Source organism: Rhamphochromis sp. 'chilingali', assembly GCF_963969265.1.
Source record: "Rhamphochromis sp. 'chilingali' genome assembly, chromosome: 11".
In the NCBI taxonomy this organism is placed as follows: Eukaryota; Metazoa; Chordata; class Actinopteri; order Cichliformes; family Cichlidae; genus Rhamphochromis; species Rhamphochromis sp. 'chilingali'.
Window position 1 is genome coordinate 9,690,867 of NC_137938.1, and position 26,022 is coordinate 9,716,888.

The following is a 26,022-nucleotide window of genomic DNA, read 5'->3' on the forward strand; positions in this document are numbered from 1 at the left end:
CACTGTTTGAATAAATACATCCCAGCATGTTTTATATTTGTTCTTTATTTTCAAGCAATTTAGCACACGCCTGTGCTAATTAACATGTTAAACCAAAGACCCTGTTGTGCTTAGTTCCAAATGGCTTTGTTAAAGTTGGCAGGAGCTGAATTTTTAGTCAAAACACAAATAAATCCACATTTCCTACTGTCAGCTCTTTGCTTTATGGATTTTTCTTCAATGAGACACAAAGGTCCGACATTATGAGCATGTCGTAGATTAATAGCGATTACTTTCCTGTAGACAGGAAAGTGGTTTATGTTACAAATTTAAGTAGATATATTTCTTTTCAGGATACCAAAGAAAGGTGGATGAGCTGTTATAAATTACAATGAATGAACTGATTTCTGTGCTGTGCTTATATTGCAGTCATACTGTTAAAAAAATGCCACTCTTATGAAGTCCCTGTATTGTAAGGATTTGTTTGGAAAGAAACACTTGTGGTAGGTCTCCAGTAAGTTTATGTAAGTCTGAAGTGATGGAAATGGGCTGCTACTTTTATAATGCTGCTGTTTCAGTCTTTTAAACCACTGGAAGCGCTTTTACTCTGCATGCCCCAGTCTTCATTTGCGCTTAAGTGCTTTTCCTACCACACTGATGGATGTGCGAGGGAGCAATTTACATTCATTTGCTACTTTGTTAGGTACAGCTGTTTAACTGTATGTTTGAGATGGTATAGATGATCGTCTGATGTTCAAATTGAGCATCAGAATGGGGATGAAGGTGATATAAATGACTTTTGAACATTGCGTGGTTGCTGGTGCCAGACATGTTGGTCTGCGTATTTCAGAAACTGCTGATCTGCTGGGATTTTCCCACAAAACCCCCTCTAGGTTTTACAGAGAATGGTCTGAATAAGAGAAAATATCCACTGAGTGGGAGTTCTCTCAACAAAAATGCCTTGCTGATGTCAGAAGTCAGATGAGAATGGCCAGACTCCTTTGAGCTGATAGGAAGCCAACAGCAAATAACCTCTCATTACAACAAACATGATGTGCATTTAGAGATGCAGAAGAGCATCTCTAACTGCACAACATGTTGAACCTTGAAGAAAATGGGCTGGTACGCAGAGTCTGAAGGCCACTCTGCGTACCAGTTCTGTCAGCTAAGAACAAGAAACTGAGGCCAAGATTAACACAAGTTAACCAAATCTGGACAATAGAAGACTGAAAAATGTTCCCTGGTCTGATGAGCCTCAAGTGACATGCAGATGGTAGGGTCAGAATGCAACATAAAAAACATTGGACACACATTGCACATTGAAAATAAAAATAATGTGGATTTAGTGGTATTATCGTTTTCTTTAATTACTAGTCTTTCTCCCTTCCTCCTTTTTTTCAGTTGACCAGTTTGTGTGTCACACTGAGGCTATTGCGGATATTGTGATCCTGGTGGACGGCTCCTGGAGTATTGGCCGACTAAACTTCAGGCTGGTCCGTATGTTCTTGGAAAACCTGGTCAATGCCTTTGATGTTGGCATTGATAAAACAAGGATAGGTGGGTCCTGGCTTCTTTCCTTCTTGAACAGATGGGTTCACCATGGGACCAATATGGCTGTTTTAGCCATGAATTAAGTTGTTTTCGTCTATCGAATTAGTTCAAGTTTGAGTGAATATTACTAGGAAATGACAAGCTGTGTGTAATTGTGTCATGTTGTTCATTTATCAGGTCTCGCACAGTACAGTGGCGATCCCAGGATTGAGTGGCATTTAAATGCTTTCTCAACTAAAGATGCAGTCGTTGATGCTGTCAGGAACCTGCCCTACAAAGGAGGAAACACCCTCACAGGTACTGACCCTCTGTGATTTTGACTTTTGTTTTACAATAGTAGATTAAAAAGTTCTTCCTTGCCATTCTCTTCCCAATTGTCTTTTTAAAAGTCCTGTTATGATCGCTACTTTCACACACTACTGTTATTCTATTGCTATTTTTACTTATCTTTGCTGAATATTTTTGAATACACACACGCACACGCACACACACACACACACACACACGCACACACACACACACACACACACACACACACACACACACACACACACATATATATATATATATATATATATATATATATATATATATATATGTATATGTATAAAATTTATATTACTGTGTCATCAAGTATGCCACCTTACAGCTACCTGATTAATCCTTCTTCACTTACTATCCTTTTTACTCTCTACTCTTTTTTTTCACAGGTCTTGCACTGACTTTTATCTTTGAGAACTGTTTCAAGCCTGAATCTGGTGCAAGGCCTGGAATACCCAAGATTGGGATCCTGATCACCGATGGAAAGTCCCAAGATGATGTTATACCACCAGCAGAGGAACTGAGAAATGCTGGTGTTGAACTGTTTGCTATCGGTGAGATAAACTACAGATCATATTTTTAACTTATCTCCACAGTGGCAGACCTTAGTTTTTGGACTACTGTTTTTAAGGCTGGAGCTTAACATTCTAGCTAGTGTCAACTTTTTTGTTTTTATTTTTCATTCTGGACATGATTTACATGAAAATATGTGGCAGAAAGGTGTTGTTAGCTAAGGCTGGTTAGCTAGCTAGCTTGGTTACTAAGGTGCATTTGTTATATTAAAATGCATGCTGCCGCTACTCAAAAACACAACAAAATAATTGGTACTTAGAGCAGTAAAAGTATTGATTCACCCCATATATCGTTATATTGTGATTCCAAGTAGCCAGGTTTGTTTTTCTTTTTGTGTTTATGAGCAGTAGGTCTCCAGGCTTTCTGGTCCATTAAAGTTTTTTTCTTTGGACATTGGGTGCTTTTTCATTCAGTTGCAATCCTGTTCTTGTACTTGCGCATTTTAAAAAGAAGTGGCAGGGCTAAAAAAAAAACAAAACAAAACAAAAAAAAGACAGCCCTTCAACAGATCCATCTAGTGTTCACTGTAACCTCATCATTAATGGTCACTTTGAAATGGTGGCTGTCAAGAAGTCATTACTAAGGAAGGGAAACAGGGAGAAAAGGCACAGTTATGACAAATTACTCAAGATTTGAACTAAAAGTTGCTGAATCTGAAATTTTTGGTTCATTTCATCATCGCTATAGAGAAAGGACAAGAGAGACTCTAGTGTTTCCCCTGACAAATCTCCCAGTTAAATGTTTCCTTGTTTTTTTCTAATTTTATAATCCAATGCAACATTGAGGCATACTTAAGCCTCATTATTTGTCCAGATGCAAGACTCACTTTTTCATATTTTTGCACATTTCCCATCAAGGCTTCTAATTATTGGGCAACCTTTTTATAGATTTAGCGTTGAATTGGCATCAGTTGGTTTGTCATGCTTTTGACAGGACTTGCCATTCTTTTTTGTGTATTCATGTGGATACTGTACTCATGTGAGTACTCATGTATTTTTCCAGGTGTAAAGAATGCTGACGAGAATGAGCTGCGCTCCATCGCCTCACAACCGGAGAGCAATCACGTCTACAATGTGGCTGACTTTAACATCATGAGCTCTATTGTAGGGGGGCTAACAAAAACAGTGTGCAAACAGGTGGAGCAGCAGGACAAAGACATCAAGCAGAGTAAGAGCAAATTGGAAAACTGAAGAAACCTTACTAACATGCAAACAAGAATACTAGTAGGAACTCTGTGTCATGAGGAGTAAAGCATAAAGGAAAAGAGTTGTTAAACAAATAGTATCCTCACTTTGACTAGTTGTGTATCAATAAATGACCAAATGATAAAAAGTCAGAGTTAAAGTCTAGTTACAAAGTAAATTTGTTTACTATGAATCAAACCTTGTGTATGTAAAAAAAAAAAAAAAAGTTCGATGGCCTATAGGAACTGTTTAACAGGACACTATTAAGTCAGATCAAATGTTCATTTGATCTGACTTAATGGGATTTGCACTTCAAAGTTATATCCAATCTGAGGCAGCCTGTTGGCCTGTCCTTTTTGTCTTTCAGAACATATACCAGAGACAACGGGAATGCCACTTAACCTAGTGACATCAGACATCACGGCCCAAAGCTTTCGGGTTTCATGGAGCCATGCCCCCGGAAATGTAGAGAAATACAGAGTTGTTTATTATCCCACTCAGGGAAGAGACCCAGGAGATCCACAGGAGGTAAATAGTGTATTATTTGCTGAAAACCACACATCAAACCAGCCAGAGCTGAGGAAGTCAACATATTTTATGTCGTGATATATTTATCACAACATAAAATCAAGAAATATCCATTTTATTCCATGGACATGACTCTCTCACTCTGTTCAGCTTTGGATACAGATGTGCTGAAGGATAAGCAGCAGCTAAAAAATCCTACAGTCAGTAGGAGTGTGAGGTGGGCAAAATGTACTTTTCCATAATATTTATGACACCAGGGGGAGTTATCAAGGATCGGGCAGGTTTATAGTTTGAGATCAGTTTTTCCTCGAGGCGTCAGTGCTATCGCCCATCCATACCTCTCACTTTCATCTCTCTATTCACTTCTCCCCAGAATATCTTTGCAGGTTATGACGGCTCACTAGAAATGATACTGTTGCTGGAACCAGGCACCTGCTTGATTTTTCCAGAACATTTGACCACAGAAGCCATTAAATCTCTCACTTAGCTGGGTTTACAGAGACCAGATGTTCTGGAGCCTCATGTAAAGAGACCTTTCCAGCTGGCTCACCGTGGGCCTAATCTTTATCACAACTGTCATCCTTTTAGTTCACAATGAAAAAGAAAAATATTCTTCAAGTTTTAAGCGTTTGTGCTTTATCCCATTCAATAAATCGATTGTTTCCTTCTTCCTTTCCCATTCTCTTCCAATCTCTCCTTTCTTTCCTGGTTTTATCTCGCTTTCCTCACTTCTGTTTTTCATTTTTATGTCTCCCTATTTATTGCCTCAATTACCATTTTTCATGCCATTCTATCCCCTCCTACTCTTCACACCTTCTTTTCCATCTTTCATATTCTCTTACTTCCCTGACTGACCCTCCTGCACCCCTGCAGGCTGTAGTGGTCGGGAGTGAGTCTTCAGTGGTGTTACAGCATCTTAGCTCCCTCACTGAGTACCAACTGGCGGTGTTTGCTGTGTATGCAAACAAGGCGAGTGCAGCTCTGAGAGGATCAGAAACAACGCGTAAGTTTATTCTTGCAAACACACATAAGTGTGCTTATAAGGCTCCACACTCAGAACACAATTTAATAACAATGGCTTAAAAAGTTACAGCTGCAGAAGCCAGACATATTGAAAATGCACTTACAGTGCTGTGCAAAAGTCTTGAGCTATTTCTTTATATTCTGCTTCCAAGGAGTTTTCCTATCATTTTTTAAAAAGGGTTCAGTCTTGAAGAATAACTCTCCAGGCTCTCTATAGGTCTTTCAAAGTTTTTCTATCTTTCTATCTAAAACTATAGAAAGAAAGTAAAGCAGATTAACAGTATCTGAAGTTCATGTGAGTACGAAAAAGGAAAATGTCCAGCACAGGACCTTAGAGATGCATTTCGGTTGCTTTTTCACTGCATTTCAGCGATGTTGGAGATCTTGTCAAAACTGATACAATTATTAATGCAGAAATCCACAGTCAGATTTTTGTTCACCATGAAATACAATCTGGACAGACTGATTGGCAAAGGCTTCATTTTCCCACATGACAATGATCCCAAACACACTGCCAAAGCAGTAAAAAAATATGCTTGTAAGGACTTCATAATAATATCACATTATTAAGGTATTAGTAAAGCTTTAGCAAGTTCTTAATTCATCATTTATATATCATATCATCATTCCAATATGAATGATGAATTAAGTACTTGCTAATATCTTACTAATAATATTAATAAAGCTTAATAGTGTGACATTATTGTAAAATGCTACTGTATTCTTATATATACTCCACAGTGGAGTACTATCTGTCATGGATTGGCCTTCCCAGAGCCCAGACGTCAACATTGTTGAAGCAGTATTTGAACATCTCGTCAGATAATAATAATCTGTCAGAGGGACATACAACATCATTTAAATACCTCTGACAGATGGAAAGAAGAGCTTTGAATGTCCTTCGAGAAGCCTGGAGAGAACTTGAAGATGTCTTAAAGAAGAAAGCTGGAAAGCTTGGATAAATATATTAATATATATTAAAAATATATGGTTGGCTCAATACTTTGCACAGCAGTAACTAATACAGCAATAAAGAATTTTATGCTTAAAGGTCAAATCCACCTTAAGCAGTATACCCTGATGTTTATAGTTATTACAAAAATACATTCATGTGATTCCTCCTTTATTGAAATTTGCCATGTTATTTAGTTGTTTGCTGTGTCGCGATGTGTGTGTATGCTGTGTGTGTATGCATGTAGTGGCTCTTCCCACAGTCACCGGCCTCCAGCTGTTTGATGTGAGTCACAACACCATGAAAATAAAATGGAACAGTGCGGATGGAGTCTCTGGCTACATGCTGCTTTATGCACCTCTGACAGATGACTTGGATGAGAAAGAGGTAGTAACAAAAAATAATAAAATAAGGGGAGGATGAATTGTTTATTTAGTTCAAAGTTGTAAACCTGGAATTTGCTAACATGACAGCCAAAGTTTTGTTTTAAATCCTGAAGTTTCTTTTTGTCCCTAGATAAGGGTGTCAGATGCAGTGACGGAGCTGGAGCTGGATGGGTTGATCCCTCACACCGAATACACCGTCACTGTTTATGCCATGTTCGGCGAGGAGGCCAGTGAACCTGTTACAAACCAGGAAACCACATGTGAGTAATGCACACCCAAACAGTTTTTAATTCTTAGCCTTTTTTATTAAAATTAATAAAAATTCAAATAACCCAATAGTCAGACATTCAAACATTGTAAAAGAGAAAACTGGATCATATGTGTTCTTCATAAAAAGTGTCCTTAATCTCAAAAACTCAGACTGGTTCTCATGAAGCTGGTAAAAATGGCTGAAACAGTGATGTTTTCTCCAAGGTCAAAGCTCATAGTTGTTATGCGGCAATAACTGTAGACAGCTGACCTTCTTTCCACATATGATAATAGTCTGCTCTGATTGTCTCTTACAAAATAAGAAAAATTTGCCTATTTATTGTAATAAAGAAATTAAATCCAAGTGTCTTTGACTGATGTCTAATTTAGTCACTTAATCATTGTGAACAGACGTCCATACCATGTCCACTCCGTGTACGCAGACTACTTCATTGTTTTCCAACCATTTGGAGCCACGGCACATATTTCACATTAGAAAAATCACACAGCACAAAAAGCATATTTATAATTTTTCCTCGTGCACCAGGAATAGTGGAATTGGCTCGGTTTGTCACCAGTATACCATTTTTTCTTTCTTCTGACCACTACTCATGCTAGGGCCTTCTCCATGACCCGGGTCAGATTGACTACTTTTGCTTTTCAAATATTTATCGACTACTATCTGGCTGTGTCGTCTCACTCACGGCATGACTATTACGTAATTTCGTCTTTGCCTTCTTCTGTTTTCACTGGCAGTTGGCAACCCAACTGCTAGTGGCAGTACAACTACTACTAGATGGTAGTTGTATTGCCCTCTAGTGGAAGAGAATGTAATTGTTCTGCCCGTTACTCATGCCGGTTGCTTAAAGGTGGAACCTGATTAGTTCACATGAAGCCTAACAAGCAGCTAGCAGCACCCACCCATCACCAACAGCTTTATACTTAATATTAATTTAAATGGGTGAGGTAAAAAGAAATCACACCACAAGCAGTTAATATGTCCAAAAAATACCAAAACTACTTTTATACAAGGCTGAACACATGCTCATTTTTGCTCCAAAGTTAGACTCAGTCTTTGGCATGGGCTTCCTTTTTTTTCACAGCCAGGGTTTAACGCCTGATCAGCCTGAGCTTTCTGTCTCTCCCCCTCCAGTACCACTGAGTCCTCCCAGCAACCTCCAGTTTTCTGACATTACCCACAACTCGGCCCACATCAGCTGGGACCCCGCACCTGGTGGAGTTAATGGTTACCGCATCATGTGGGACAAGACAGACGGACTAGTCACAGACGAGGTGACGTGTGACCGTTTTTTTTTTTCTTTCATGTTTTGGGAATTTTGTTTCTGAGTGCCAAGATTAAATAAGAAATTAGAAAAAAAGAAATGAGAAAGGGATGAACAGTCGAATAATAAAGGGCTAAAAGCCTAACAATAATCATATGAATGGAAAATTTACAGATACTGCAGTTTACGATACTGATAAAGCTTAGTCTTCTGGAAATGTTCTGTGTTATGAATATCATAGATGAAGACTTGAAAAATATCCCTACATTGAGTCTTAGTAGACTTGCTGTCTTTCAAGTTAGTAGTGTTTATCTTGTTCTCTGTTTAAGAGGCATAGCAGTGGGTTTGTCTGTGGCTACATGATGTTTCTCTGTGTTTCCTGCAGGTGGAGGTTGGTTCAGTGAGTTCTTATGACCTCGGTGAGCTGACGTCTTTGACGGAGTACTCAGTGGCAATTTTTGCCCTGTACAACGAGGGCGAATCAGAACCGCTCACCGATGCGTTCACCACCAGTAAGAAACTGGCTTTTGACTTTTGCGAGTCGCCGTCACCAGTGGAGAACAAATTTTTGTTTTCTGTATTCTTGTTTCCCAACATCTCTGTTGAGGACAATTTAGCCTCAATCTCCAGAAAATAGTTCTATCAATATCATTAAAAGGCAAACCATTTCTCTTATAGTGCCAAACAGTGGTGAATTTTATTACCCTCAGTGGTCCTTTTGCTATTTTGGCAACCTGCCCATCACATTTACACCTCAGCATAATAGCCCAGTCACATTAAAAGGTCATTTCACTGTCCCTGACTATTCCGTCACGCTAACAGATATTGATTTGTTGGAATATCCCTTTGCAACAAGCAGTTGGGCTCCAGCGCTGAGTCAGCTCAAAGAAATGCGTCTGGCAAGCAACTATTAAACTATCCACTTTAAAAGGACTGTTTGCATTTTTTATTTATCTCCTGGCAAAGTTTGTTTAATGGACCAGTTTTCAGAAAGGGGGCTTTATGAACTAACGAAAATGCAATGGCACGTTTCAGCTGTTTGAGTGGGAAGCGGTAGGTTCACACCAAAACGGTGCGACGGTGCTTTTCCGAGAACATTTTGCTGAACTGACAGTTATGTTATAAATTGGCCCAGCAAAAAAGTTTCATAAACTTACAGTGTAATCGGGGCAGAATTGAAAATATTATTGAATTTATGTGAATATTAACACATGAGAAAAAAGGAGGGGAAAAAGAGTCTCAGCTTTTCTGTCTTTCAGCTCCAGTTCCTGGTCCTCTGAATCTACACTCCAGTGAGGTCCGCACGGACAGCTTTAAGGTCAGCTGGGATCACTCAGCCAGTGACATTATTCTCTACAGACTCTCCTGGACACCATTCGATGGTGGCAACACAAAAGAGGTTAGTTCCACTAAAATACAGAAGGTACAGCACTGTGCAAAAGTCTTGAGCCATCCTCCTTTTTCTATATTTTGTTAGGAAAATACTTTAGTAATGTTGACGTCCAGGCTCTGGGGAGACCAATCCATGACAGATAAGACTCCACTGTCGGCTTTTCTGTATAAGTATACAGTAGCATTTTACAATAATGTCACACTAATAATTATTAAGGTATTAGTAAGCGTTTAATTCATTATTTATGCCGCATTGCCATTTGTAAATACAGATATATTATTATTACTATGATTATTATTAGTTACTAGCAGTGCATGCTACACCATGCACAGCAGTATACTAAGGAGGAATGATGATAAATAAAATATGAATTAAACACTTGCTAAAACTTTACTAATACCTTACTAATGCTTAAAAGTATGATATTATTATGAAGAGCTATCAAGTATATTTTTACTGCTCTGGGTCTGCGTTTGGGATCATTGTCATGTGGAAAAATGAAGTGTTTGCCAATCAGTGTTTCCAGATGGCTTTGGCTGGTGAATCAAAGTCTGACTGTACTTTTCTGCGCTCATAATTGCATCACTGGCTAAAATTCAGCTCCCAAAGCATTACACAGTCTCCACTTGTTTGTAGTTGCAGATACACGTACGTCTCTCCTGACCTTGACATGTTGATGACAATATGAACAAAAGATTTCAGACCTGTTGCTTCTCATTTTCATCCCAGTTCTTTATCCCAGTTCTGGCCCTTCAGGTCAGCTGAAGTGGCAGAGGCATCTCTCAGGTCCTGTGTCAGATGAATTTTCTCCTATTTGTTAAATGCAGGACTTTCAAATACTCTTCATCAGCCTACCACTTCTTCTTTTGCCACTTTTTCAGTTTCCTAAATATCTTGGGACTGCACGCCATCCCAAGATATTTTATCCCAGGTTTTGTACTAATAGCTCTTTGGGAATCTTTAAAAATGTATAAGAAAGTTTGGCTTCTTGGTAGCAAAATATAAAGAAATAAAGGCTGGCTTCAGACTTTTGCACAGTACTGCATGTGTTTTAGATCAGTAAGAGTCAAGCATCCAACAGCATAGAATCACAAGGTTAAGCTTGCAGTGTTATTATGCAAACAAAACATATTATTAAGCATCTGAAGAAAATAATCTGCATGGATTTCATTTAGCCTGGAGTCCAGTCATTATCTCTTTTTAAGAGGAAGCAGTAGCTCCACTCCATGCGCATGGATAAAGAGCAGTCTGTCTCCTATAGACTTACACAGAAGCTTAACTACACTACCGGTAGCTGGTAAAACCTCTGGCTTGGTTGAGTATAAATAAAGGCTGAATAAATCTAGAAATTAATGGCTAGGGTGTTTTATTACTATGATCTGGGGTTTAGAGACAGCTGCAAGGCAGCGATAGAGCCCTTAGAGTGTGTGTCTGTGTGTGTGTTTGTGTGTTTTGCTGAGAGTCATCGAAGCTGAAAATAACACTCTGGGGAGCTGGAGAGGTGGGCTGGTAATACCGCCAGACTAGAGAAAGGGATACATGCAGCTTTTCTCTGTTTCTCACCCACATACTCCGTGTGCTGGCACACACACACACACATTTACATCCTTCATCGATTTTCTCGGTATTGTTACATCTGAGAGGGGATTAGACATAATGCATACAGCACAGAGTGAAATGTTATCCATACAAAAACTTTATGATAATTTGATATCTTTCTTTTTAAGTTGTCTTTTCTTTTTCCAAAAACGTATCTGCATGAGTCTCAGGAAACAATAAAATAAAACAGAAAATTTTACATTAAATGGAAGAAGATGTAAAAAGGAAAGGGAGACAATGACTCATAAACAATACACTTGCTTCAGGGAAAGCACAAATTGCCCCCGTTGGTAAAATCTGCATGCAACTGTACCTCGGAGGGTTTTGCAAAGAAACAAATACCTCCGCATAATCTGGTTATTGAGCCATCTGGAGCAAATACTAATTTCAGGGTTTCTCTCGGTAGAAGTGTGCTGTACTCTTGTTGACCTCTTTGTGTGTACCTTGGGGTCTGATTTTTTCCTGTATAAAACAATTTGTAGTGGTTCTTTGGACTAGTGCAGATGCAGCAAGTCCAACTGGAAGCATTTTGTGTTCGTAGGAAACCACACACACCTGTGATAGTTATATCATAGGAAACATGTAATCCAGTAAGACTTATGCTCATGTTATTTTTGTTTTGTTCAACATAACAATGAAAATACTACATGTAATCTCCATGCATACCTGCTTCATTACCACCTGCACTACCATTTCCTGCTGTTTCTCCCTCTACCTGCAGAAATTATGAGATGACTTATTATTTTAGGTTTTCAGCGGCTTTCTCTCCTAAAACTCAGTCACGACCTTGGAATTTGACAGCCTGGAGTTTTTCATTAGAGTATTAATAACATCATCAGACTGTTTGATAACATTCTTGCTGTTTTGCAATATTTGAACTTACAAAATTCTTCAGATTCAACTTGTTCTGGCAAATATAGCAGCAAATAAAAACACAAATCACTTAAAGTTTTTAAGTGAGTTTATCACTTAACTGTAATTGCTTCAGTAACAATACTGCTGAAAGTACTGTCTATATTTTTTGTTTTGTCTGAACAAAGTTATAGAACAACAAATCTGACATTTTTGGAAACTATCAGCCATCACGTCTCTAAAGTTTGGAGAGACCGCGCTGTTGGAAATCAGATCTAATATGAGGTTTGTTTCTTTCCTGTAGGTGGTCTTGAGTGGAAGTGATAACAGATACACACTGACCGGCCTCAGTCCCTCCACTGAGTATGAAGTTATGCTGACGGCCATATTCAAAGACAAGTCTGAGAGCGACACAGTCTTTGTCACTCAAACCACATGTAAGTGTGACGAGGTTGTTTAACTCACAGAGCTGTGAGTTTTTGCTTTATCTAATCAATATTAAACTTGACAATAGTAAGGCTCACGGCTTTCCTTGAGATGTAATTCCTCCTGATAGAGCACTGCTGTCTGCTTATTATAACAGATCAGTGCAATCACATGTGCATTTAGGATAAGAAAATGAGCATTTCTGAGTCAAAGCAAAGCACTGCATGAACACATTTGCATTGATTTGTTTGTCTCAGCTTATCTCAGGAGAAGAAAATCTATTTTACCATCAGTGATTTGTTACGTATTCCTGTCTAATTGGCTTACTTATCGACACAAAGAGTTGTTGAGCAGAGTTTGAATCCAATTATCTGATTTGTCCTCTTTGTATTTCCCCAGTGCCCACACAGACAACAACAACTTCTACCAAAACCACAGGTAAGAAGCGTCTGAGCTGGCTTTCTGTAAAGCTTCAAAATGTCAGCAAAAACCAGGTCAGCTAGTCTTAGGTACAACTGTGCCATGAAACTTAAAAGCAGTTGCTTTAATTTTTTTTGCTAGCATGTGTCCAGTGGACAGAAGGCTAATTTCACTTGGTACTTTTTCTGAAAAACTATCCCTGCAAAGAGACTGGCCAAATTTTAATCATGGCTCAAGCCAAGGCATCTGTCAAGGAAGGCAATTTCCATTTTAATGCGAAAGGCTCCACTAGCTGCCAGTGCAGGCCTATGTTGCCAAAGTGAAAACGTAGTTCTCTTAGTCCTTGTAGCAGATTTTTGGCCATTGTTGCTTATTTATTTTCAAGAAGCAAAAGCAAAATTACCGAGTAATTAGAAAAAGAAATGTTGAAACTGTTCATTTTAAAGAGAAAGTTGAAATGCTGATAAGAGTCTCTCCTAGAAGTTTGAATTTATATAAGTGTGTTTACCAAGTTGGCTTCATCCAGAGACTGGAGTTCAGATTCTGGCTTCTCAAAGGTGACCAAAGGCCATCTGGAATGGGTTTTTGTTGTTTTAGAAGCAGACTACAGCTAATTGAGTCTTGTGGCTTCAAAAGCTTACAAAAGCAACATGTCTCCTTTACTTAAGTTTTTGCCCACTGTCCTAGAAAGTTTCACACAGCACATCTGCTTTGTTTAAAAATCCAAGTGGCCCTCTAAAAAGCACAGTTCAAAGCAGCCGACTAAACACCAGCAGGTTGCCTTTGTTTAAGAAAGAAGAAAAAAAATCATAGTTAGTGCTTTAAGGATGCATCATATAAGCTAAACAAAAGCATTTTGTGAGTGCTTGTGAGAATACTTTTCTTTAGCACCCCAAATCACAGTGTGTCGAGCTGAAACTGAAACTTTCACGCTGGCTTTTTCCCCCTGATATTTTTACAGTGTGAAGAAAATAAAGTTTGAGCCAAGCCTAATTTTTTGAGAAATAATATCTAGAGTAATTTGGTACAGTAACAGCGAATCTGTGATGTGGTGTCTCAGCGGCACGTCAGGCTGTGAGAAACCTTCAGCTGAGTGACGAGACCACCCAGAGCTTAGAGGCTTCGTGGGAGCTGGAAGACCCCAACGTGGAGAGCTACAGGGTCGCCTACACAAGCCTCAGCGGAGATCACAAGGACTCTGTGAGTTGGAGGTTTAAGGGTTTATGTTAGTTCCCAGATTTTAATTATTTTTTTTCCCTCTCAAGAGGTGTTTTAGATCCGGGTTACATGTTTGCAGCTTCTAAAGCTGCCCTCCATCACAAACTGCCTCCCTGGTGAATTGTGAATGCTGATTATGTGGAATAGACAACACTGAAGTTGTTTTTGGAGGAAGATTATTGTTGTTTCCCACCTCCATCCAACTGGATGGCCCTACAGCGGTCAGCGTTGGGTCGTCTGCTACAGTCAGAAAACTGATTACACTTTTAGTCCCGGGCCACTTAGCCCCTCGTTCTTGATCCCTCTATCTCTTCTAAGAGCCCTTGAGCTCAGTGCCATGTACTGACCCTGATCGCTGATGCACACACACACACACACACACACGCACACGCACACACACACACACACACACACACACGAGTAGTCAGCCTTTCCCTTATTCTTCTTCTGTCCCTCTATCTCTCTGTTTCTCTTCTCTATCCTCCAGCCTCCCTTCACTCCCCCTCCCCTCTTTTAATTTCCCAATGTGGTGTCAGAGCCGTAGAAGATGGAGAGTCCAGGCCAGGCCGGCAGACATTCCATTATCTTTTCAGCAGCCATTTACCTCACTGCGAGTGGGGATGGAGGGCAGCAGAGAAAAGAGCAAAAGAAACAAAGGGAGGTGGGAAGAGAAACAAAAGCTGCACAAAATGCGAGGAAGCTTAAACCTGTCTGCCGGCTGATGGCCAAGGGCCGTTCCAGGTCACACGTCTTTTCCAAAGTTTCGGCATGTTTTGTTGCGGACGTGTATGAAAGACAGATGAAAGGAGAAAGAGAGAAAACTCTGTTTGTTTGTTTATGTACCTGAAAATGCACGCGTGTGTCTGCACCTCCACTTGGACACAGTGTTTCAGCACCCAAGTCACAGTGGACAGCTCCTCCCCATCCTTTGGGTCTGAATAGCCTTGTTTCAACACTCATGTCACGTCTTGGTGTAGAAGTTGAAGACCAAGAAGGCAGGACGTGCAAAAATGAGATAAACACAAACAGTAAATTGTAAAGAATAACTGTAATCCAATAGGGTCCAGAAAAGATGAAGACCAGGTAATACAAGACATTCACAACTGTACATGGATGATGCAGTTCACACCTATTGCTATTTATAATATCAGTTAACAGGAGTTTTTAGTCCTGACAGTTTTCAATGAGGAGAGAAAATTTGAAAGAACTGAACTTAATTCATAGTAATAAAATTTTCAGCAATTAGACTCCGAGGAAGCTACATTAGCAGAGCATAGTCCAAAAGTGATACAAAGTAGGACAGGACCTACCCAGGGCCTAAATCCTGGTGGTGGCAGAGATGAAGCAGTGGAGACCCGACAATGAAGTAATATGAAGACTAGACTAGCAGCCCAAACACCCAGGAATGCAGGCAGAAGAGTGAATACTGAATAATCTTCCTTACTGAACTTGCACATAAGTTTCATTATTGAAAGATTGAAATAACTTGGTTGTGTCAGTGCCACGTAGTTTTTCAAGCTCAAATGACTTACAGTTTAGTTACAGATATCCTCAGTTAGATGCCAGAGCAGTCAAAGTGTGCTTTTAAACTGCGTTGCATAATCTCAGTAGTCACGGTTGTTATGGAGCTGCAAATGACTGTAATTTTCATCATTCTAAGCACTTTTAGAGGAGCAATTCGTAATGCTCAACTTTTAGTGCTCAAGCCAACATGACTGAGAGCATGAGTGCCCTGCGTAATGAAAACTTTGACCTCCTACAGTTTCAGGACAGCTGCGGATGAACAATATGTGTGCTACAGTGTAGCTGAAAGCACCTTTAATAAAATCCACTTGGTGTAACTTATCGAGATTGTTTTGCCAGCCAGTGAATCTCATTCTTAGTGTATCTCTATCAAGTTTTAAGTATACTGTAAACTATCAGTCTCATCATGATTAGCTTGTTGCCGCAGAAGAAATACTCAGAGTACAGGGGGTGGAGGATAAAAAAGGAGCTAATTTAAACCAAGTGGTACTTTTAGGATGCAAGCAAACATCCAGGGAAATATTTCAACAGTTATAAATGAAGACGGGGCAGTAATGGGGTTTTTCTCAGCTATTCCCTGCCCCACTTTTGCCATCAACTGACTTTATTGACTGAGCTGAATTGAAAAGACTTCTTAAACTTCCTCCAAATGTCCCTTTAACCCAGCAGAGCAAAGATGCTGTTTCTATACCCAGTGTGCTATATATATATATATATATATATATATATATATATATATATATATATATATATATATGTGTGTGTGTGTGTGTGTGTGTGTGTGTGTGTGTGTGTGTGTGTGTGTGTGTGTGTGTGTGCCTGTGGCCCATTCAAATGTTCCCAGAATGTGTGCATTCACGTGTGTGTTTGCAATCGTAGATGTCAGTTTCTGGAGGTGAGAGGAGAGCAGTGCTCGAGCCTTTACAATCAGACACCAGCTACAAAGTGACAGTCACTCCGGTGTACAGCGATGGACAAGATGGCCTTGGTGCATCTGCCATGGGTTCCACATGTAAGGCTAACAAACACACAAAATGCAAAGCGCACACACACACACACACACACACATCCCTGGCTTACTGTATTGACCATAATGCTGCGTTTCTCCCTTTTCACAACACAAAGATGCAGCTCCCGGTTTAGGAGAATACTGGAAGTTAATGACAATGAATTTCATCGCTGTGAGCAGGGCTTTCATTTGCATTGCATTAATTTCATGTTCATTTACGTTCTTGAAGGAGATTATAAATCAAAGCCACGACAAATACTGATGCATTCCTAATTGTCTTAATGAAGGCCACTCATAATTGCTGCAGCGCCTTTCATTAATGAGACGATTAAATTATTTTGCTCAGGTCTAATTGATTTTCTCAACTATTCTCTAGATTACCTCTTGTGAGCCAGCAGTGGCTGTCTCCTCATCGCACAGAGAATTGAAATGTCAGACAAAACATGTCTTCTTTTTAGATGAGAGCACTATAAGTCATTGTAATGCAAATAAAAATCTACTTAGCTTGAAGAATTATGCATCAGAGCCTGGTGTACAGTAAGAGATGATTTTGTGTGTTTTTTTCAGTGATGAATATTATTCCCTAAATCAGTTCCTGAAGTAATGTGTTATTTCTCTAATGTGGAAGTGCACAACTCACACTCAGCCCTGTCAAGGCTGGATATTAGACCTGTAACACCTAAAAGCGTCTCTTGTAAATTCAAAGACTCTCAAGTGCTGAAAGCATGAAAAACTGTCCCAGTGGACAGCAATTGTTCTATCAAGCTGAATATAAGCGCTGAGCTTCAGATTTATATAATTAAACATTAATTTTATCATTTTTATTTAGAAGTCCTTGGGTTGATTGTCTTTATAACTGATGACTTAGGTGAATTAGTTCTTATGTTAAAGTTTTAGCATGTGTTAGTAATATCAGCTGCAGTTCTTAGAAGCTCTTCTATGTTCTGGTTTTGCTTTGTTTTTGGCAGTGCCGCTCTTGCCTCCTGAAAATCTGCGTGTGTCAGAGGAGTGGTTCAATCGCCTCAGGGTCTCGTGGGATCCACCTCGGTCTCCTGTTGAGGGTTACAAGATCGTCTACCAGCCCCTCTATGGTACACACACACACACACACACACACGCACACATACATTCTGTTTATTACTATTATTCTATCTAAATATACCTTCTTTTTCACCTTCCTTTGTCTAGCAAAGGAATATACAGTCACTCAGGGCTCTGCTAGGTATGGCTAATCACATGGCAACAACAGTGCATTTAGGCATGTAGACAAAATCAAGATGACCTGCTGAAGTTCAAGCTGAGCATCAGAATGCATAAGAAACATGATTTAAGTGACTTTGGGCATGGCATGAATCTTGGTGCCAGATGGACTGGTCTAAGCATTTCAGAACTGCTGATCTGCACACACATAAGACATGAAACCTTGAGGCGGATGGGCTACAGCAGCAGAAGACCACTCCTGCTTCCAGTAGGTTAACGCCCCCTGTCACAAAGCTCAAATTATCTCAAACTGGTTTCTTGAATATGGCCATCTCAATTAAACAGACCAAATGTGGGAGAACATTTTGATCATGTCAATATGTCAATATAGCCCCAAATCTATGAGGAACGTTTCCAGCATCTTGTTGAAATTAAGACAGTTCTACAGGCAAGTGGGAGTAAAACGTAGTACTAGCAAGGGGAACCTAAGAAAGTATCCTGTGTGTGTGTGTGTGTGTGTGTGTGTGTGTGTGTGTGTGTGCGTGTGCGTGCGTGCGTGCGTGCGTGCGTGTGCGTGCGTGCGTGCGTGCGTGCGTGCGTGCGTGCGTGTGTGTGTGTGTGTGTGTGTTTTATATCGTGTATAGCTGATTGTTAAGGACCCAACACTGAAAAATCTGTGACAGACACATAATGTCTGACAAAACAAAAGGCTCTCAAGGTGTTTTGGTTTTCCTGATAGTGGCTTCTTAGTTTTTCTTTTAAAATGAAGTTCAAAGCAAATGTCACCATTTGGCACTAAAATAAGACGTTACCCTAACTCATTTATTTATTTTTTGTCTTGAGGCATCATCAAAAGCCCATTTTCACTGTCATACTGCTTCTCTAGTTCTAATTGTTTCATCTTTCCAAAACAAAACAGGTTTTTTTTCCATTTTTCCTTTCCATGTCTGTTTTTAGTCATCTAAACACAATTACTGTGTCTCTGAGGATCCAGCTTTAAGCAGGACAGACTGCTGATTTTAGGAAATTGTATTGAAGAGAAATAATTTTCAGCAGGCTGCTGTTTTCACGGTAAGAGCCATGGAGGGAAGAAAAGTGTCTGTGTGTGCCTTCCTACACACACGCAGCTATACAGCTACCATATACTTAATACAGGTATAAACACACTAAGTTTAGCAAATGATTAAAATGCACAGCACACATGCAAACACACAGCTTATTTCCCTTCACATTGTTCCAGTGGGCTGTGTGCTGTAAAAATAATTGCTACTCTGTCTGTATTTATCTGTTTTTATTTATTTATTCTATTGTATTTGTTTCATTTTTAATTTAAATCTTTAATCTCTGTATTCAAGGTTGTTATTATTTTGTAAAACACTTTGCAGCAGTTATCTGGGAAAGCTGCATTAATACAGAATGTTACTATTATGTCTTTGTTTTTAATTTAGTAGTCAAGTTGAGGGCATCGCTTCGTGTGTTTGTGTATATAATTAAATTCAGGTTTATTTATATAGTGCTAAACCAAAACAACATTCAGGGGCTTAAATGTGTATTATATGTCTTGATTCAATCCATGCTGAAAGCATTTGATATATTTCATGACACATGAAATATAGGGAAACATTATTTTATATTAAAATGTAGAAAGGAATTATTGTCATTCTAATATTATACTGTTAGAGGCTTAGTTTACTCGAAGATACTCGAATAGTTGGTTTTGACTTCCATCCATCCATCCATCACTTTTTTTCCACTTATCTGGGCCAGGCAGGGGCAGCAGCCTAAGCAGAGAAGCCCAGACCTCCCTCTCCCTGCCCAGCTCCTCCAGCTTTTCAGGGGGAATATTAAGGTGTTCCCAGGCCAGCTGACACATATAATCTGTCCAGCGTGTCCTAGATCTGCCCCCAGGGCCTCCTCCCAGTGGAATACCTCACCCAGTAGATGCCAAAGAGACATTCTAGTCAAATGCTCGAACTGGCTCCAAAAGGAATGGAGGACCAAGCTCCTGCAACGGTTGTTTAAGGATTGAATTGCCAGTAGCAATGAGCCAAACACCCCATACACCCAAAGCACCTCCCTGAGGGACACAGTCGAATGCTTTCTCCAATTCCACAAAACGCACGTAGACTGGTTGGGCAAACCTTTAAAAGACCCGGTCCAGTGTTTCGCGACTGAAAACCGCTTTGTTCCTCCGGTATCTGAGGTTCGACTGACGGACGGACTCTCGTTTTCAGCACCATGACTTTCCCGGGCAGGCTGAGGAGTTTGATCTCCCTTTAGTTGGACACACCCTCCGGTCCCCTTTCATGAAGATGAGAACCACCAGCCCAGTCTGCCAATCCAAAAGTACTTCCTCTGATCTCCAAGCAACATTGCAGAGGCACGTCAACCAAGACAGCCCCACAACATCCAGAGCCTTCAGGAACTCAGGGCGAACCTCGTCCACCCCAGGAGCCTTGCCACTAAGAAATTGTTTAACTGCCTCAGTGACCTCACCCCCGGAGATATACAGTGGGGCAAAAAAGTATTTAGTCAGCCACCGATTGTGCAAGTTCCCCCACCTAAAATGATGACAGAGGTCAGTAATTTGCACCAGAGGTACACTTCAACTGTGAGAGACAGAATGTGAAAAAAAAATCCATGAATCCACATGGTAGGATTTGTAAAGAATTTATTCGTAAATCAGGGTGGAAAATAAGTATTTGGTCAATAACAAAAATACAACTCAATACTTTGTAACATAACCTTTGTTGGCAATAACAGAGGTCAAACGTTTACTATAGGTCTTTACCAGGTTTGCACACACAGTAGCTGGTATTTTGGCCCATTCCTCCATGCAGATCTTCTCGAGAGCAGTGATGTTTTGGGGCTGTCGCCGAGCAACACAGACTTTCAACTCCCGCCACAGATTTTCTATGGGGTTGAGGTCTGGAGACTGGCTAGGCCACTCCAGGACTTTCAAATGCTTCTTACGGAGCCACTCCTTTGTTGCCCGGGCGGTGTGTTTTGGATCATTGTCATGTTGGAAGACCCAGCCTCGTTTCATCTACAAAGTTCTCACTGATGGAAGGAGGTTTTGGCTCAAAATCTCACGATACATGGCCCCATTCATTCTGTCCTTAACACGGATCAGTCGTCCTGTCCCCTTGGCAGAAAAACAGCCCCATAGCATGATGTTTCCACCCCCATGCTTCACAGTAGGTATGGTGTTCTTGGGATGTAACTCAGTATTCTTCGTCCTCCAAACACGACGAGTTGAGTTTATACCAAAAAGTTCTACTTTGGTTTCATCTGACCACATGACATTCTCCCAATCCTCTGCTGTATCATCCATGTGCTCTCTGGCAAACTTCAGACGGGCCTGGACATGCACTGGCTTCAGCAGCGGAACACGTCTGGCACTGCGGGATTTGATTCCCTGCCGTTGTAGTGTGTTACTGATGGTGACCTTTGTTACTTTGGTCCCAGCTCTCTGCAGGTCATTCACCAGGTCCCCCCGTGTGGTTCTGGGATCTTTGCTCACCGTTCTCATGATCATTTTGACCCCACGGGATGAGATCTTGCGTGGAGCCCCAGATCGAGGGAGATTATCAGTGGTCTTGTATGTCTTCCATTTTCTGATGATTGCTCCCACAGTTGATTTTTTCACACCAAGCTGCTTGCCTATTGTAGATTCACTCTTCCCAGTCTGGTGCAGGTCTACAATACTTTTCCTGGTGTCCTTCGAAAGCTCTTTGGTCTTGGCCATGGCGGAGTTTGGAGTCTGACTGTTTGAGGCTGTGGACAGGTGTCTTTTATACAGATGATGAGTTCAAACAGGTGCCATTCATACAGGTAACGAGTGGGGGACAGAAAAGCTTCTTACAGAAGACGTTACAGGTCTGTGAGAGCCAGAGATTTTCCTTGTTTGAGGTGACCAAATACTTATTTTCCACCCTGATTTACGAATAAATTCTTTACAAATCCTACCATGTGGATTCATGGATTTTTTTTTCATATTCTGTCTCTCACAGTTGAAGTGTACCTCTGGTGCAAATTACTGACCTCTGTCATCATTTTAAGTGGGGGAACTTGCACAATCGGTGGCTGACTAAATACTTTTTTGCCCCACTGTATCAGTTGTCCGCCTTGTCTCCAGACGCTGCTTACGCTACAGAAGACTTGTCAGTGGGATTAAGGAATTCCTTGAAGTATTCCTTCCACCATCCAACAGTGTCCTCAGTTGAAGTCATCAGTGCTCCACCCACACTATACACAGTCCAAGTAGAGTACTGCTTTCCCCTCCTGAGTCGGCTGAGTCATATCTTTGTGTTTATCTTGTTTGTAGCGTGTGCCTTAAAAAAATCAAAAACGTTTATCATTGTTTGTTTCCTTTTTACACCAGTGTGTATGTGTCTTCTTCTCAGTTCACGGTCCAGTATTGGAGACAACAGTGGATGAAGATGTGAACTCCATGCTTATTGTCAATCTACAAAGTGGGACAGAGTACAGTGTCCGAGTCAAGGCTTCCTACCCTGCAGGAGAAAGTGAGCCACAGCTAATAAATGCCAAGACATGTAAGTGTCCTTCTCATAAACCTGCAAGTAACAGCACAGAAATGTAAATGCTGAGGAACTCGTTATCCCTCACAGTCTCTTGGCTGTTACAGTTCATTACCATAAGATTGTGAACATATGCAAGCATAATTTTAAATTGCACTTTCATTGAAAAAACATTGACTTACTTTTGGGAAGTTATTATATTTTTCGGGGATTTACTCATTCGCCTACCAAGTGAAAGATGTCTGTTTTGATCCCGGGAGGAAACACAAATCCCTTTGGGGTTGTGTCAGAAAGGGCATCTGGTGTAAAAATCTACCAAATCAAACATGCACAAGGGGTTGCCACAGCAACCCCCTATGAATAAAGGAGCTTTATTGGGATGTCACCATCAGCTGGAAATTTTTTAATTATAAATTTGCCACAAAACGTTGTGTGGCAATTAGACGGCAGCAGAAAAGCAAAGTAGTTTAAGGAAAGTGGGGAAGGTACAACATGCATATTAAACACCTGCTGATATCATACTCTCTAATTTCCATTGAGACTTTGGCAAACAGACAGATGGATATTAATATTTTCCTTGCAGGCGGTGAGAACAATCTCTTTTGCATATAGATTTGGTATCAGTAGGTGCAGTAAGAACTAATGCAGGCTTTAATGCTTCTTTCATCTAAAACAAATAGATGAAGAGAGTGGGAGGCTGAGACACCGAGAGAAAAGAGAAAAGTTAAAAAGCACTGCATGCATGCTTTCATTTATGTTGTCTTTTTAGTTTTTTTTTTCTTTATGTTTCTGTGTAGTCATGTGAGTTTTCAGAAAACTGCCCTATCATCCCTCTCTCAAAATCTATTGCGGTTTTCTAGGTTTAAGGTCTAATTTCAAGTGGTGGGGTAAATGCAAATAAGCTTATACTGTAGTTTTAATAGGTCATCACCACACTATTTCCCTCTGAAGCAAAGTGCTGAGACACGTAAAGCCGAGTGATTAATCAAGTTGCATATCACCTGCAAATAAATGGGCTGCTTTTGATTTCTTTTTATTAATTTGTGCTGCAGTGATGTGCCATCCTTCATCTGTTTTTCTCTGTGCCCCAGTAGGATGACTTACAACTCCCTCACGCCTTCCTGTCTATATAAAGCACTCATAATGAAAGATGCTTTCACAAAGAGAGAAAGATAAAACACGAGGCACTGGGATGCAAATTATACCACCTTCCATATATAAACTTTACACTCTGACACCGGCGTGGCAACAAATTTTTAGCAGTGACTTCAGGACTAACAGAATGCATGTATTTTGTTTTTCAACTTTATCCACATGTTACTCTTTTGGGATCCATGCTATCTACCGCATTATGCTTGTAGTACTGTTTTTCATGCTGTAATTAGTTTTTCTACACTGTTGGCCAGGGATCAAGAAAATATGTCATCACTAAATATTAAACAGAACACATATGAGATGCAATCAATTCTCAATGTGCCGATACATTTTCAGATGTATCGCATTTCCCCATGTTACACAGTGCTTAGTTAAATTCATTGCCAGTAGTTTGGTCTTCTCTGGGGGAACCCTGATTTATAAAGGGAAGTGCATGGAATCATTTGTCATTTTAATAAGGTGGCTATAGTGTCATATTTCCCCGGGCACACTGCATTCATGGCAGCCTCATCAACAGAAGGTTATATGGCATGTTTGCACAAGTAATTTGCACATACTAACATGTAGCATAAAAAGCAAATTTAGTACCCGTAGGACCAGTGAATGAAATTAACTTGTTTCCCTCAGACAAAGCCTAATATATTTTGAAATTGGGTGCTGGAGCTTTTATCATATAGGTTAGCACAAGACTGCAGAAGAGTCTCATGATGTTTTGCAGAAGAAAAAGAGAGGTTTGACTCAAACTTTCCAGTATGAAAAGAAAGGCATGATGAGAAACATCCTGAATCAACTAAATATATACTTTTCCTTTGGGTGCAAAGACTTTTTTTCATCCAAGTTGTAGCAAAGGAAGCCAAAATCAGACATTATTTTAACGCAGTGTTTATCTGCATGCTGCTGCACCCACATGTGCATCAGCACCAGCTTGTAGGTGTCTTCCAGTGCCCCGTGAATGTTGCATGTTTGTATGTATGAGAGTAAGTTTATGTGCATCTTTGCATATTATTAATAGAAATGATGGGTTGCCCTATGCATTATTCAAAAGTATTTAAAATAAGGCACCTGCCATATGGTCCCGGCATAAAATATCCATTTACTGGCACAAGAGCCGAGTTTATTTTATATCATCAGCAAATTCTGTTAACAAGGAGGAAAGAACAAGAGTGAGCGAGAGAGGGAGAGAGAGGAAAACAGAAGAGAGAGTGACTCCAGGGAGGTTTGCTTGCCTGTGGTACACTCAAATAACACTACCAAACAAGTTTCAGCTATTAAAACTGCTCAGCTGTTTTGCATTTCACTGCATAATGTCTCTTGTTCCCCCACAAGACACATCAACGCTGACTAATTTTGTTACTTAATGATTTATTTTAACATCTACCCAGCTGAAAGTTTTAGACTATTTACACTTGGTGCACTGTTAATGTTCTGACCACTTTTCTGTTTCATACATAATCCAGACAATTCATTTTGTCCGAAACACTAATAACTGTTTACATTTCCCTTAAAGTGCTTTGCAAAAGAGCTTTCTGTTTGGGGATTTCAAAATTTCTCCTACTTAAACTCTTCATTGTTTGGTGCGTGGAAGGGCTGGGGACAGCAGGAAGTAATAGTGTGTGTGTGCGTGCGTGCGTGTCGGAGAGAGAGAGAGAGAGAGAGAGAGAGAGAGAGAGAGAGAGAGACATTACGAAATGCATATTAGTGAGTGTATTGGAAATTGAAAACTAGAGGTTAATCTGACCTTTCTATCATCTCTACAACTCTTTGTTTCTCTCTAGTATTCCTTGGTGTGTCTGGCTTGTCAGCCTACCAGGTGCGACCCAACAGCATGTGTGTTCAGTGGCAGCCTCTTCTACATACTACAATATACAGAATCTCTATACAGTCCACACTCAGTAAGTACTTTTACTCTTAAGACCTGTCAACAACCCTCTGGCAACCTCCATTCACTAGGGAAGAATGTGTATTCTCCACCCAGTTAGCGAGTGGTTGCTAGCTGAGGGTGCTGCACTAAAAACTTTCCCTGTGTTTGCTTTGCTTGTTAGCAGATTGCTGTGTGGTTTGCAAGTGTTTGCACATGTCTACAAACACTCGCCATTTACTCTCTGAATGCCTTGCAAACTGGAGACAGAGAATGGTTGCCATCAAAGTTAAAGTTGATTGAATTAGGAAGGTGCCTTCCTGCTTCAATCAACAGATTTCAAAAGGTGCAACTTTTATTTCAAGGTGACCAGTTCAGTACCACTTGGCAAGTGGTTTGCAAGTGTTTGCTGACAAGTCGGTCTCTCACACGGTAACCAGGCTCTAAGATTACATGAATGGGGAGACTGTTCTAATTCCCAACACGTAACATACCGACAATTAGTTACGTCCTGAGGCGTCCCACAGGAACGAGAAAGGTAACCTTCTGCATCCCTATGGTACGCGCCAGATTGCGGATGGAGTCTAACAGAATGACGCTCCCGGCAGTAACACACATTCCAGCCGTGTATTCCAGCTCTAACCCTAACCTTAATCCTAACCTTAACCACAGTCTTAATCGGCTTAGATAGTGTTTTCCAAAGTGATTAATGATGAGGAAGTAAAATAAATATACATGTGTCGATTAATTCCAAACTGTTCTCATGTTTCCGAGAGCGTAACATACCGAGGATTTGTC

General features: G+C 40.3%; 1 protein-coding gene and 1 long non-coding RNA gene across 6 annotated transcripts in view; one reads left to right on the forward strand and one right to left on the reverse strand.

The window, feature by feature from the left end:
- Nucleotides 1–26,022, forward strand: part of col14a1a (collagen, type XIV, alpha 1a) — a 169,455-nt gene that overhangs the window by 44,632 nt on the left and 98,801 nt on the right. For all 5 annotated transcript variants that reach the window (XM_080895344.1, XM_080895342.1, XM_080895343.1 and 2 more), the window contains 18 exons: nucleotides 1,381–1,536; nucleotides 1,708–1,827; nucleotides 2,241–2,405; nucleotides 3,427–3,591; nucleotides 3,976–4,136; nucleotides 5,010–5,139; nucleotides 6,359–6,498; nucleotides 6,628–6,757; nucleotides 7,900–8,039; nucleotides 8,415–8,541; nucleotides 9,289–9,428; nucleotides 12,178–12,310; nucleotides 12,699–12,737; nucleotides 13,780–13,919; nucleotides 16,341–16,473; nucleotides 17,439–17,561; nucleotides 22,077–22,226; nucleotides 25,142–25,258. In XM_080895344.1, the coding sequence (XP_080751470.1) occupies nucleotides 1,381–1,536; nucleotides 1,708–1,827; nucleotides 2,241–2,405; nucleotides 3,427–3,591; nucleotides 3,976–4,136; nucleotides 5,010–5,139; nucleotides 6,359–6,498; nucleotides 6,628–6,757; nucleotides 7,900–8,039; nucleotides 8,415–8,541; nucleotides 9,289–9,428; nucleotides 12,178–12,310; nucleotides 12,699–12,737; nucleotides 13,780–13,919; nucleotides 16,341–16,473; nucleotides 17,439–17,561; nucleotides 22,077–22,226; nucleotides 25,142–25,258 (2,409 nt within the window). The remainder of the gene's footprint in view (nucleotides 1–1,380; nucleotides 1,537–1,707; nucleotides 1,828–2,240; nucleotides 2,406–3,426; nucleotides 3,592–3,975; nucleotides 4,137–5,009; nucleotides 5,140–6,358; nucleotides 6,499–6,627; nucleotides 6,758–7,899; nucleotides 8,040–8,414; nucleotides 8,542–9,288; nucleotides 9,429–12,177; nucleotides 12,311–12,698; nucleotides 12,738–13,779; nucleotides 13,920–16,340; nucleotides 16,474–17,438; nucleotides 17,562–22,076; nucleotides 22,227–25,141; nucleotides 25,259–26,022) is intronic.
- The window catches only part of LOC308404993, a 44,846-nt gene continuing 25,426 nt past the window's right edge, over nucleotides 6,603–26,022 (reverse strand). Inside the window, exons 3-4 of the long non-coding RNA XR_013973245.1 lie at nucleotides 14,781–14,904; nucleotides 6,603–6,733 (exon numbers count right to left, since the gene is read on the reverse strand). This is a non-coding gene — a long non-coding RNA (uncharacterized lncRNA). The remainder of the gene's footprint in view (nucleotides 6,734–14,780; nucleotides 14,905–26,022) is intronic.